Here is a 13,522-nt window from a genome sequence, read left to right as displayed (position 1 = left end):
TAATATAATATAATATAATATAATATAATATAATATAATATAATATAATATAATATAATATAATATAATATAATATAATATAATAATATTTGATATGATATCAAACAGAATTAATTAATCTATAATAGAAAAATAAATAATCATAATTAATTAATCTTAAAAAAATCATTCAATGATAAAAAAAAAATTTCAGTGTATTACAGTTTATTTTTATCCCACTTGGCATTAAATAATTTAATTTCATGTTGACTTTAACAAAGTCCAAATTGCATCAGTTCCCAGTGTTTTCACTGCAATAATATGATGAACTGAACAAGCGTGCAAAGCCATGTGATCATTTCCCATAATGCTCAGATGCCACATTTCTAGCAGTACTGATTGTTATGCTGATGTTTTGCAGGAGGAAGAGGGTGTTATGCAGCCTGGGATAAAGCCAGATTCTAGAAGCACAGATAAAGCACCAAGAGAGGAAGGGAGGCAAGTGTGTTCACTATTCTTCCATCATTTTTTTCATACACTTACACAGAGGAGTAGTGGGATGCTTAGTTCCCATATACAGTAAGCAGAGACAGTGCCTACACATTTATGTAGAGTAACACCTCAAGAGGAAATACTGCAGTGCACCACTTACTGTCTGGCAAACCCTGCATGACACACAGCAGAGGATGAGACATGGCAGAAGTGTGTGCCTATCATCAGCTTATTATCTACAGCATTTACTGTCTTTGCTACAATGCACCACTCAGAGTAATTACCCTTGGAGAGAGAGAGGAATGGAAGGAAGTCGGTGAGATAGAGTGGGGATAGATAGATAGATTGAGTGTGTGAGAGAGAGGAGGGGGAGGCTGGATGGGAGGAGAGAGTTACTGGATAAAAGAGAGAGAGAGAGAGAGAGAGAGAGAAGCAAGCAGGAGGAAGTTAAAGAGAATAAAAAGAGGGCATAGCTGTAGACAGAGATGCAGGATGACTGCTCTCTCAGCCACCGGCTCGACTGCAACTGCAAGTTGACACGATATTCAGGGAGTGGCAGCAGCGTGTCAAAGGGGACCTGAAGGAGGACAGTCTACTGTTCCTCTGGCTGCTTGCTCGCGACTCTGCCCCTTTGTGATGGCAGTATGCCAGTCATGAACAGGTCAGGGTAGGTGGACGGCATTTCTCTCTCTCACTCTCTCTCTCTCTATATGCATGAGTAGGCATTAGTTCTGTGTCCGTTATATAATTTAATATAGAAAACTAAAGCAGTAGTTTACTCAAAAATTAACATCCTATTAAGTACAATACTTACTTAAGTACATTATTTACTTTTCCTAAGTAGTTACAATGAATGGAGACCGAGGCTTCTGTTTGGAGCTGAAAGCCTCAGGCCTCACTTAATGTAATTGCACAAAATTGCAAAATTTAATATGAGATTCTGTTAGATCTCATGTTTCAGAGAATGTCTTTTGCTTCATATGGGATAAAGATGTACTGATGTTATAATTATAAGGGTATGACTTCAATTTGTTAACATTAATTTATTAAGTATCATGAATTAATCAATTAAGAATACTCTTACAGCATTTATTAATCTAGCTTCACATTTAGGTTTACATACACAAAAATAAAGGTTCATTTTTAGCACTGATGGTTCTGTGAAGACTATTTAACATTATGGGGAAAAAGTGGTTTAGGATTTGCTTTGAAAAATTTTCACTCAGAGACTGTTAGTAAATGTAACAAATAATTAGAAACAGCAATTAACACACTTTCATTTTTTTGTTACATTTACTAACAGTCTCTGAGTGAAAATTGTTTCAAAGCAAATCCTAAACCACTTTTTCCCTGTAATGTTAAATAGTCTTCACAGAACAAATTGGTACTAAAAAAGAACCTTTTTTGAAGTAGACTAAAATAGCATGTGCTTATATGCTTATAACCTAATAATCTAATAATCAATATTAATTACAACGTTAAATATGTATTTTTTACAGCGTGAAAAAAGGTTCTCCACACTAAGATAACTTTTGGATCCTACTTTGATTAAGTATATTCTAAGCATATACTAATAATTTTTTTATATTTCAAGTTGCTCAAATCAATATTAGTCAATCTATTATAAATGTAAATTATATAATAATAAACAGTACTATATTTTTTATTTAACATGAAACTAGATTAATAAATGATGTAAAAAATAATAATAATTTTGCTTGTTTTCCTTCAGCTTGTTGGGTAAGGTAGGTTTGAGGAGGCTGTTGTCATCAGATGAAGTGTGGACTTTAGGAAGGAAGAGGAACCAAGTGGAATTCGTCCCAGTCGAGCAGGATATTCTGCAAGTCACAGAATCAAATAATCCTCCAGCCAGTCCCTCTCACAGATACAGCCGACAGAACCAGGCTTCTCTTCACCTTATCAGTTCAGAGAGAATCAGCAAGACTGAATGTGGAAGCACTTCATGTCAGCGTGACTCTGTGAAGGCTTTGAAATCAGGACCTGAGGTTAATGGTGGGTAAAGGGTTCTGTGTTTTGGGGATTTTTAAGCTTTCATGAACACATTGTGTCTGTTAATAGAACGCTTAATTATCAGTCTTCATCTTCATTTCAGACAGTCTGATTTGACTTTTCATAGTTTTCTCTTTGATAGATGTCTTTCTGTTGCTATTGAGTGCACTGAGTGCTGATTTACAGTAGGCTATGTCTAATTTCTGCTGACTCATCCTGTGAGCAGAATGACTCCATGCCCATACTGATTTACTGTGGCATTTATAGCATATGACTGCAGATAAACAATGCAAAACCATTACAATGTCAAAAAAAGTAAAATAAAAAAATAAAAAAATAAATAAAATAAAATAAAGAAAAATAAAAAGAAAAGGAACCAGAAAATCAGAACCAGTGCTAATGGGATAAAAGAGAGCTTCTCTTAGAATTAAAAAAGATCTCACCACATCTGCTAAAATTTGAAAAACAATTACAGTTTTCTATTTTAATATACTTAATATATTAAGTGTACTGAATTTTCATCAACCACTACTTCAGTCCTCAGTGTCATTTGGTTCTTTAAATCATTCTTATATGCTTAATGGTGAACGTGATTTCATCCATGTTGATTATGGAACAAGATTCCAATCAACCAATCAGCCAATCAGAATGGAGGGATAAGTTGACAGGAAATGTCAATTTTAGCCTTACGACCAGAGTTGGGTGCTTCTTGGGGGATTTTGCCAAGTAAGACATGTTCCTGATCCTGGATCAACAGTACTGTCCAAAAATTTAGTCCTAATACAATCCCTACTGCTAAAACTAACCATACCTATAATTTATTCTTAAAATTAGAGAGAAATTATAGATAAATAACAATGGGTTAGAAGCATGTAACCCTGATTGTAAGCCTAAAACTGACATTTCTTGGAAACGTATCCCTCGATTCTGATTGGTTGATTGGAAAGTTGTTCCAGGATCAATAAGGATGTTAATCCAGGAACATGTTGTACTTGGTGAAATCACGTTCACCACTTAATAATAAATAATAAATCATCATATCAGAATGATTTCTGAAGGATTATGTGCCACCGAAGACTGAAGAAAAGGTTAGAGTAATTGTTGAGTAAAGGATCAGCTTTGCATCACGGGAATACATTATATTTTAAAGTATGTTAAAACAGAAAACAGTTGTTTTAAACTGTAATAATATTTTTTATTTTTTATTTTATTTTTTTTGATCAAAAAATGCAACCTTGGTGACCAGAAGAGACTTCTTTCAAAAACTGCAATTATTGTTATTATTAGTTAGGATTGGTTCCAAATTATGTCATCCATTAACATTCCTTCAGGATTTTTGACAATAGAAAACATTTGATAACATTTTCAGAACAAGACACTCATAACAAGGTACAAGGGCTTTATGAGGACACCTGCACACTCAAGAGAGAAAGACCACACCATCCAGCTGAACTGCCAATGAAGCCAGTATTACATATCCAGCATTTCACACTCAACCGTGAGCCTCATTCAGATTCACTCCCAATAAAAGATGATCTCCGACTGGACTCTAAGAAGAGACCTCTTAAAATCAAGGAGCAAGAAGATATAAAGATGACAAACGTGGTCCATGGTAGTTCAACACCAGATACCCCATCTCTAAATATACAGAACAATCAGAGACTGCACAGTGTGCTGACGCTCAACAACAACCATAATATCTGTGACCGAGATGTCAGCGGGCAATGGAGGTCATCTCTTTCATACTCCAAAACTGATAAAACCAATGAGTTTCCTGAACAAAAATCTCAGGCGTGTATAAATGAGACCGTCACAGACAATCCACTTATTGAAAACTTAATTCTGGAAGCAGTAAGTGTGGAAATAAGAAAGGCTGAGGACAGTCCGTCTTGTGATGTCAGTCTGTCTGAGATAGATGAGAAGTCAGAGGCAATTTCATTTCATAGTGACGCACTAGCATGGTCTGAAGAAGAAAGGGAATGTCTTGATGAGGAGAAGATTGAAGCAGCTCAAGCAAATAGTTGCTCTTTAATTTTTGCTGAAAAGTACACTGGGGTACCAGATGATTTGAACAATAAACAGGAAGGACGCTGTACACTGCCACGTTATGAAAGACAAGCGACTGCAGAGTCGACCCTGTCAGAAATTCTCTCACCTGTAGATGAGGTTTTGTCTTATGGAAGTGCAGAACTCCCTCCATCCGTTAAAGGAGGAGTCACATTAGGTCTTGACAGCTATGGTTGCCCTCCTCCTCCTCCTGCCTTTGAGATTATTACATGGACCAGTGAGGAGGAGCTTCAAGCTCCACCTGATTCTGTAGAAGATCTCTCAATTAACAGCGAGAACCTCCCTCCTCTCCCTGTGGACTTCTCCCTGAGAAGAAAAGAGTCTCAGAGTCTAGACTCTAACAGTGTGAGGGAAAAGGAGGTAAACGATGATACTAATGGAGCTCTGTGTGAGGATCCAGAGGAAAGCGACTGCTCAGAATACACTTTCTCACTTCCTGAAGATGCGAGAAATGAAATCTCGGATCCATTGTCCTTCTTTCAAATTGGAGACAGAGTTCTTGTGTGTAACTCCAGACCAGGTGTGCTGAAATATAAAGGCCTCACAGCGTTTGCGAATGGTTTTTGGGCTGGTGTTGCATTGGATGCCCCTATTGGAAACCACAATGGCACTTTTAGAGGTGTGAAGTACTTCAGCTGCGAAAAAAGCCATGGTGTCCTGGTCAGAGCTGAGGACATCACTCACATACACAGAGAGCATAGAAGTGATGTAGAGACTGGGGTGGATGAAGATCTCTTCTCAGATGAGGAGCAGCCTAGGGCAAGGAGAGATAAACAACAGAAGGTCACATTGTCAGCAGATGGACAAAGAGGACATTTACATAGTCAGTGTCCTCCTAGAGATGAGACCATACTTACAAACGCCACACCTCAGGAAGATATGTCAGATGGAGCAAGAAACCTTTCACATGCCTTTGAAATGTCCTCACCAAGAGTAAGTAACACCAAGAACTTAAAGGAATAGTTCACTCAAAAATGAATATTCTGGGACCATTTAATCACCCTCACGTCATTCCAAACCGGTTTGACCTGCTGTCTGTGGAACACAAAATGCATATATGCTTTGCATATAGTGAAAGTATGTACACTAGTGGTTACACTTTTTTGACAGTAAAACATTCATAAATACTATTTAAAAATAAATAAATTATATATATATATATATATATATATATATATATATATATATATATATATATATATATATATATATATATATATATATATATATATATATATATATATATATAATCCTAATTTGCTGCTTATTAATAGCTAGTAAGGTAGTTGGTAAATTTAGGTATTGGGTTAGATTAGAGATGTAGAATATGGTCATCCAGAATATATGCTTTTTAATAATAATAATAATAATAATAAACAGCCAATATGTTAACAATAGGCATGTTAATAAACAAATAATTAATCATGAGAATAGGTACCTATACTAAAGTGTTAACAACATTAAACTAGAAAACAATTTAATTTGTAATAATATTTCACAATATTACTGTTGACTGTTAAATAAATGCAGTCTTCTTTAAAAACAAAAAACAAAACAAAAAAGTTCAATGACCAGAGGCTGTCAATCCTAAAAAAAAAACTACACAAAGTAACACAAAAACTGGCACATCATGATACAGTCAGTTATCAGAACTAGTGGTGTTTCATTGACGTCAAACCTTGTACAGCGCTTTACTGCACTACGCTATACAGTATATGTTTCTTATTTTTCTATTCTGTTATTCCATTCTATTACACTATACACTGTATAGGGCTACAATGATAGTCAACTAAACTAGATATGTCTGTTCCTCACACAAACTATGTGTAACTCAACAGAAAGCTTCAGAAAACTTAGAATGTAGTGTAAGACTTATGTACTGATTTTGCTTTTTTTCCTTACTGGAGCTCAACAGCCCCTGGCCACTGCATGATTTCATAGAATAGAAAAGAACAGCATCAACAATTCTTTAAAACAGAGACATATACCCTAGTGAAAAATAAATATACTAAAATGTTTATAATAAAAACATATTTATTTTATCCTAAGTAAACTACAAATACATTTGAATATTTATGTACTTAATAAAAATAGCCTGCAATTGTATTTTTAGTGTACTAAACTGGTAAACTTATAATATAATTTTGTACTTAATGCACTTTAATTGTGTGGAAGTATGCTGAAGTCCAAATAAATATATACTGAATAATATTTGATCTTGCTAAAGTGGAACTATTAACACTTTTTAAATACTGATAATATTCAAAGATTACACAATCCTTATCAATAGTGACATTAAAATATGTCGGTAAATGTCAGTAAATATGTTAATAGATTTGAGAAATGCTTCAAATATGAATATGAAATAAATGTATTTTAAATATATTACTTTTTTACTAGGTGTTAAAAACATGAGAATGATTAAATGATGGCAGAATTTTCTTCATTGTTTTCACAAAGTTTATTGTAAAACATACAGCAGTTACTAAGCACTGTATTTTACAGACCGACTTTGAGCTCCATCATAATGAGCTCCATCAAAACAGGCATCATGAGGATGCTAAGCTGACAGAAGAGCTGGATAAAGATGAAGTTCACTGTGCTCAGGATAATAGAAAGAGACAAAGGATTAAAGCATTGCGTGACAACCACTCTACAGATACTGTAAGTTATCAAAACAACTGTAGAATTTGCTTTAGTGAAGAATAAAATACCTGTGTAAAATAATATCTGTGCATGAAATTTGAATCATTGAAAAAATGTCATTTTTGTTTACTGTTACTGCACTTCTCTCTTTGATATTTAGGAAGTCAGAAAAGGTGATGATGGTCATTTAATGCCATGTGTCTTGGATCAGTGGCATCAGGCCCAACCCGACACGCCACCAAAGATAAAAGTGCCACCCCATGAAGACGGCATTGTGTACAGATTAGTGGACACTGCAGTGGAGATTCTGTGTGGCCAAGCAAATGAAGACACTCTTGACCTTTATGAAACACCAAGCTATTTATTAGACGATGATAGTCGCAAACGTTATCGGCAGGTTAGTCTATAGGAATGTGTACATAACAAATGACTATAAAAATGCTAAATTAATGAGAGAAACAAAATTATTATTTTGCACTGTAGGTGATCTTTCAGTTAACATCTGATGTACTTCATGAGATTTGGGGTGATCTGTTAAGGACAAAACAACCTGCCCAGAATATAGATGATCAATCTGTGATCTCAGCTCTGCAATCCAGTCAAATTTCAATCACATTTTTAAAGGTAAAACAATTTGCATTGTATGAACCATTAAAATAATATTCATGCAAAGTTTTTTATTTTTATTTTTTGTTATTGTTTTTATTTTGTTTTCAGTTGAACTACCATTTTGATTAAAATACTTTAAAGAACATTTACCGTGTGTTGTTTGCAGGCTGCCGTGAGAAAAGAGATACAGAAAATTCTGAATTTAGAGCGAAATGAGCAACAGATGACAGAGTTGCTCCAAAAACTGTGCAAATACTGGTACGCCAAGAGAGACAGAGTGGACTTTATACTGGTGTGTGTAAAGGCACTCATATAATAATATGCTTGCTTGTGAAATTAGTGGTCTTGGTGTAACTTTAGCTAAGATTGAAGTAAATGTTAGAACTAAAAAAAATGCCTGATGTTGTCTTTTTATCTATTTCTAGATTCAGGAACTTCATAATGAGGAGAGAACTTGGCTTGACTACAGTGCTGACCAGTACACTGTGAAAATGCATCTGACCGAGGAGATTTTCAGTCTTCTTTTGGATGACACAATATTAGCCCTAAATCATATGCACTTCTCAACCTAAAAGACAAGTCAGAATCTTGTCATTTTCATACATGCATCTCTGATATGTTCTTTGATATGTTGTTGTTTTCTTTTGGGGGGGAATCTTACAAATCCTGTCAAGAGCATGTCCAAGTCATATTTCACAAATTATATTTTGCCTGAAAAACGTAAACCCACGTAACGTTTTAGGACCATTTAGAGCAGTTTTGTTGCATTATGAAATGCTTATGACAACTAAACACAATTTTCACATAATTTCCACTTTTGCATTTACTGTTAAGAAAAAAAAAATTATTCTCATTACTGAAATTCCTGATATTATTCTTTAGAAATGATATTATTTAAATTTTAAAGTATTTATATGTCATATTAGTATTGTTTGTACTGCTAATATCCGCTGATTGAAATCAAAAGTAATGTATCACAGTCATTTTTTTTTACTCTAATGAATTAAAATAGGCTACTTTATTACAGTAATGAGAATATAATTCAAATCATCATGGAGAATAATGGGAATTAAAAAAAAAACTCAAAACTACATGTACTGATTTATTACATTATTGAAAATGTGAACAAATAGGCCTACATCAAAATACAAACAAACAAAAGTAAATTCATTTATTCATTTTCTGTAAACAATATATTCCTTTTGATTGTGGGATGACGTTACATGGATTTTATTGTGAGATTTATTCTCTGTATTCAATAATTAATCATATAAATCATTATTTTAATAATTTTGTAAAAATCAGTTGTGTTTCTGTACATTAAACTACACTACAAACAAGATGAAATGTATTTCATTCTTAGCAAACTTGTTGTGTTTGTTTGTTTGTTTTTCTAAACAATTTTGCTTATATTAGCGCATCATACACTGAAGAATTGTTTACTCAGGAAACGCGCCACATACATGATATGCGTCGCCCAGACGCAGATAGGATGCGCAAGATAGGCGCCTGCGTCCTGTTAGCGCAGTGATGATGCTGTAGAAGACTCACGTCCCTACTAAATGTAGTCATCTATAAGAGCGAGCAGAATCAGTCTGAATGTAGAGAATTCGTTTTAAGTGAGTGGCTTCGAATTGCATGGCGTTTCTTCCATCACCTCCAATGGCCGTGGCGTTTTGTGTTAAGCTCGGTGTTCTTTTGGGTCTGCTGTTCGGACAGGCTCAGTCAGCTCGATTATACACTGAGGAGGATCCAGTGGTTATACTGAGCAGCGACAGCCTGAAGCAGACCGTGTTGAACTCCTCCAGCGCCTGGCTGCTTCAGTTCTACTCGTCGTGGTGCGGACATTGTATGCAGTACTCGCCTACATGGAAAGCGCTGGCCGGAGACGTGAAGGGTAAGTGCATTTGTATGACCATCTTCCTGTTTACTTACTCCCTTGGGGAAATGCAATAACATTTCCTTAAACGTTTTAATAAGGCGTTCTCAACTGGCACAGTTCGGTAAAACTGGCAAGATATTCACAGATTCGACTTTTCCGGATCAATAACTCGCGAGCAAAACGTTTTTGGTACACGAATTATGCCTCTTTTTACTCGTAGTGATGTAGTAAACGAGCTACAAGCGAGTTTGCCTGAAAACAAGCTTTCCTCCGCTCTGTACAAAATACGTTGATCTCAATGCGCTGGCGTCTGAGAGACAAGTCCTAAGGGACCGTCTGCAAAGTGCGAAACGCGAAAAAGGTTACTAATAAAATACTCAATAACTTCACAGTAACACACTGTAGTGTCACCAAATTCAGTTCACACATCACTGCTCTCGTGCTGCTTATACTACAATGTTGGTTTTAAAAATAGTTGCTTTTGCAAAATTTTTATGATTTTTTTTATTATGAAAACATTAATAACGTTACTGTAACACACTGTACTTTCACCAAATTCAGTTCACACATCACTGCTCTCCTACTGGTTATACTACAACACTTATATTGAAAATAGTTGCTTTTGCACAATTTTTATGATTTTTTTGTTATGAAAAACAGTTAATAACTTTACTGTAACACACTGTACTTTCACCAAATTCAGTTCACACATCACTGCTCTCCTGCTGGTAATTCTACAACAATCATTTTGAAATTAAATGATGTTGCACATTTTGTATTATGAAAAATAGTTAATAACTTCACCGTTATAGAACATAATAGTTAATAACTTTAATTTAACACACTGTACTTTCACCAAATTCAGTTCAAACATCACAGCTCTCCTGCTGGTTATAGTACAACTTTAATTTTGAAAGTAATTGCTTTGGCACATTTGTTTTGAATTTTTATTATGAAAAATAGTTAATGAATTCACCATTATTGGACATAATAGTTAATAACTTTAATGTAACACACTGTACATTCATCAAAATCAGATCACACATCACTGCTCTCCTGCTGGTTTTACTACAACTTTGATTTTCAAAGTAATTGCGTTGGCTCATTTGTTATGATTTTTTATTAAGAAAAATAGGTAATAAATCACAATTATTGAACACAATAGTTAATATCTTTAATATAACACACGGTACTTCCACCAAATGCAGTTCACAAATCACTGCTTTCCTGCTGGTTATACTACAACTTTCATTTTGAATGTAATTGCTTTTGCTAATTTTTTTATGATTTTTTTATTATTAAAAATAGTTAAAAACTTCACCATTATTGAACATAATAGTTAATAACTTTACTGTAAAAGAGTGTACTTCCACCAAATTCAGTTCACACATCACTGCTCTACTGCTGGTTATACTACAACTTTGATTTTAAAAGTAATTGCTTTGGCTCATTTGTTATGATTTGTTTATTAAGAAAAATTGCTAATAACTTTACTGTAACACACTGTACTTTCACCAAATTCAGTTCACACATCACTGCTCTCCTGCTGGTTATACTACAACTTTCCTTTTGAAAGTAATTGCTTTGGCACAGTTTTTATATTTTTTTGTTTTGAAAAATAGTTAATAACTTCACCATTATTGAACATAACAGTTAATAACTTTACTGTAACACACTGTACTTTCACCAAATTCAGTTCATACATCACTGCTCTTCTGCTGGTTATACTACAACTTTGATTTTGAAAGGAATTGCTTTGGCACATTTTTTTGAATTTTTATTATGAAAAATAGTTAATGAATTCACCATTATTTGACATAATAGCTAATAACTTTAATGTAACACACTGTACATTCATCAAATTCAGTTCACACATCACTGCTCTCCTGCTTGTTATTTTACAACACTCATTTTGAAATTAATTGATGTTGCACATTTTTTATTATGAAAAAGTTAATAACTTCACCGTTATAGAACATAATAGTTAATAAGTTTACTGTAACACACTGTACATTCATCAAATTCAGTTCATACATCTCTGCTCTTCTGCTGGTTATACTACAACTTTCATTTTGAAAGAAATTGCTTTGGCACATTTTTTTAGAATTTTTATTATGAAAAATAGTTAATGAATTCACTATTATTGGACATAATAGCTAATAACTTTACTGTAACACACTGTACATTCATCAAATTCAGTTCACACATCACTGCTCTCCTGCTGCTTATACTACAATGTTGGTTTTAAAAATAATTGCTTTTGCACAATTTTTATGATTTTTTTTATTATGAAAACGTTAATAACGTTACTGTAAAACACTTTACTTTCACCAAATTCAGTTCACACATCACCGCTCTCCTACTGGTTATACTACAACACTTATATTGAAAATAGTTGCTTTTGCACAATTTTTATGATTTTTTTGTTATGAAAAACAGTTAAGAACTTTACTGTAACACACTGTACTTTCACCAAATTCAGTTCACACATCACTGCTCTCCTGCTGGTTATTCTACAACAATCATTTTGAAATTAAATGATGTTGCACATTTTATATTTTGAAAAATAGTTAATAACTTCACCATTATTGAACATAACAGTTAATAACTTTACTGTAACACACTGTACTTTCACCAAATTCAGTTCACACATCACTGCTCTCCTGCTGGTTTTACTACAACTTTCATTTTGAAAGTAATTGCTTTGGCACATTTTTTTTAGAATTTTTATTATGAAAAATAGTTAATGAATTCACCATTATTGAACATAATAGTTAATAACTTTAATGTAACACAATGTACATTCATCAAAATCAGATCACATATCACTGCTCTCCTGCTGGTTTTACTACAACACTCATATTGAAAATAATTGCTTTGGCACATTTTTTATTATTTTTTATTATGAAAAATAGTTAATAACTTTACTGTTACAAACTGTACTTTCATCAAATTCAGTTCACACATCACTGCTCTCCTGCTGGTTATACTACAACTTTGATTTTGAAAGTAATTGCGTTGGCTCATTTGTTATGATTTTTTATTAAGAAAAATTGCTAATAACTTTACTGTAACACACGTTTTTTCAACCAAATTCAGTTCACACATCACTGCTCTCCTGCTGGTTTTACTACAACACTCATATTGAAAATAATAGCTTCGGCACATTTTTTATTATTTTTTATTATGAAAAATAGTTAATAACTGTACTGTTACAAACTGTACTTTCACCAAATTCAGTTCACACATCACTGCTCTCCTTCTGGTTATACAACAACTTTCATTTTGAAAGTAATTGCTTTGGCAAATGTTTAGAATTTTTATTATGGAAAATAGTTAATGAATTCACCATTATTGGACATAATAGTTAATAACTTTAATGTAACACACTGTACATTCATCAAATTCAGTTCACACATCACTGCTCTCCTGCTGGATATACTACAACTTTGATTTTGAAAGTAATTGCGTTGGCTCATTTGTTATGATTTTTTTTATTAAGAAAAATAGGTAATAAATCACAATTATTGAACATAATAGTTAATAACTTTAATATAACAGACGGTACTTCCACCAAATGCAGTTCACAAATCACTGCTTTCCAGCTGGTTATACTACAACTTTCATTTTGAATGTAATTGCTTTTGCAAATTTTTTATGATTTTTTTATTATTAAAAATAGTTAAAAACTTCACCATTATTGAACATAATAGTTAATAACTTTACTGTAAAAGAGTGTACTTCCACCAAATTCAGTTCACACTTCACTGCTCTACTGCTGGTTATACTACAACTTTGATTTTAAAAGTAATTGCTTTGTCTCATTTGTTATGATTT

General features: G+C 33.5%; 2 protein-coding genes across 4 annotated transcripts in view; both read left to right on the top strand.

Annotated features, from left to right (window-relative positions):
* The first annotated feature begins 420 nt into the window (after positions 1 to 420).
* On the top strand, positions 421 to 9,196 carry LOC113049700 (centrosome-associated protein 350). Of its 3 annotated transcripts, none has more exons than XM_026212275.1 (8): positions 421 to 1,138; positions 2,204 to 2,484; positions 3,851 to 5,481; positions 7,054 to 7,212; positions 7,355 to 7,591; positions 7,678 to 7,818; positions 7,970 to 8,061; positions 8,229 to 8,369. In XM_026212275.1, coding segments are annotated over exons 1-8 (2,565 nt in total). In that variant the 5' UTR covers positions 421 to 1,115; the 3' UTR covers positions 8,230 to 8,369. The 3 variants fall into 3 exon arrangements, with proteins under 3 accessions (XP_026068060.1, XP_026068059.1, XP_026068058.1); XM_026212274.1 differs by having other exon boundaries at positions 422 to 1,132; positions 7,970 to 8,095; positions 8,229 to 9,196; XM_026212273.1 differs by having other exon boundaries at positions 423 to 1,138; positions 7,970 to 8,095; positions 8,229 to 9,196.
* A 210-nt stretch (positions 9,197 to 9,406) lies between these two features.
* The window catches only part of qsox2 (quiescin Q6 sulfhydryl oxidase 2), a 33,628-nt gene continuing 29,512 nt past the window's right edge, over positions 9,407 to 13,522 (top strand). Inside the window, exon 1 of the mRNA XM_026212276.1 lies at positions 9,407 to 9,700. Coding sequence (XP_026068061.1) covers positions 9,442 to 9,700 — 259 coding nt within the window. The 5' untranslated portion in view covers positions 9,407 to 9,441. The remainder of the gene's footprint in view (positions 9,701 to 13,522) is intronic.

This window comes from Carassius auratus, chromosome 30 (assembly GCF_003368295.1).
Source record: "Carassius auratus strain Wakin chromosome 30, ASM336829v1, whole genome shotgun sequence".
Classification (NCBI taxonomy): Eukaryota; Metazoa; Chordata; class Actinopteri; order Cypriniformes; family Cyprinidae; genus Carassius; species Carassius auratus.
Note: the sequence above shows the minus strand (reverse complement) of the source record. Positions and strands in the feature narration are given on the sequence as shown.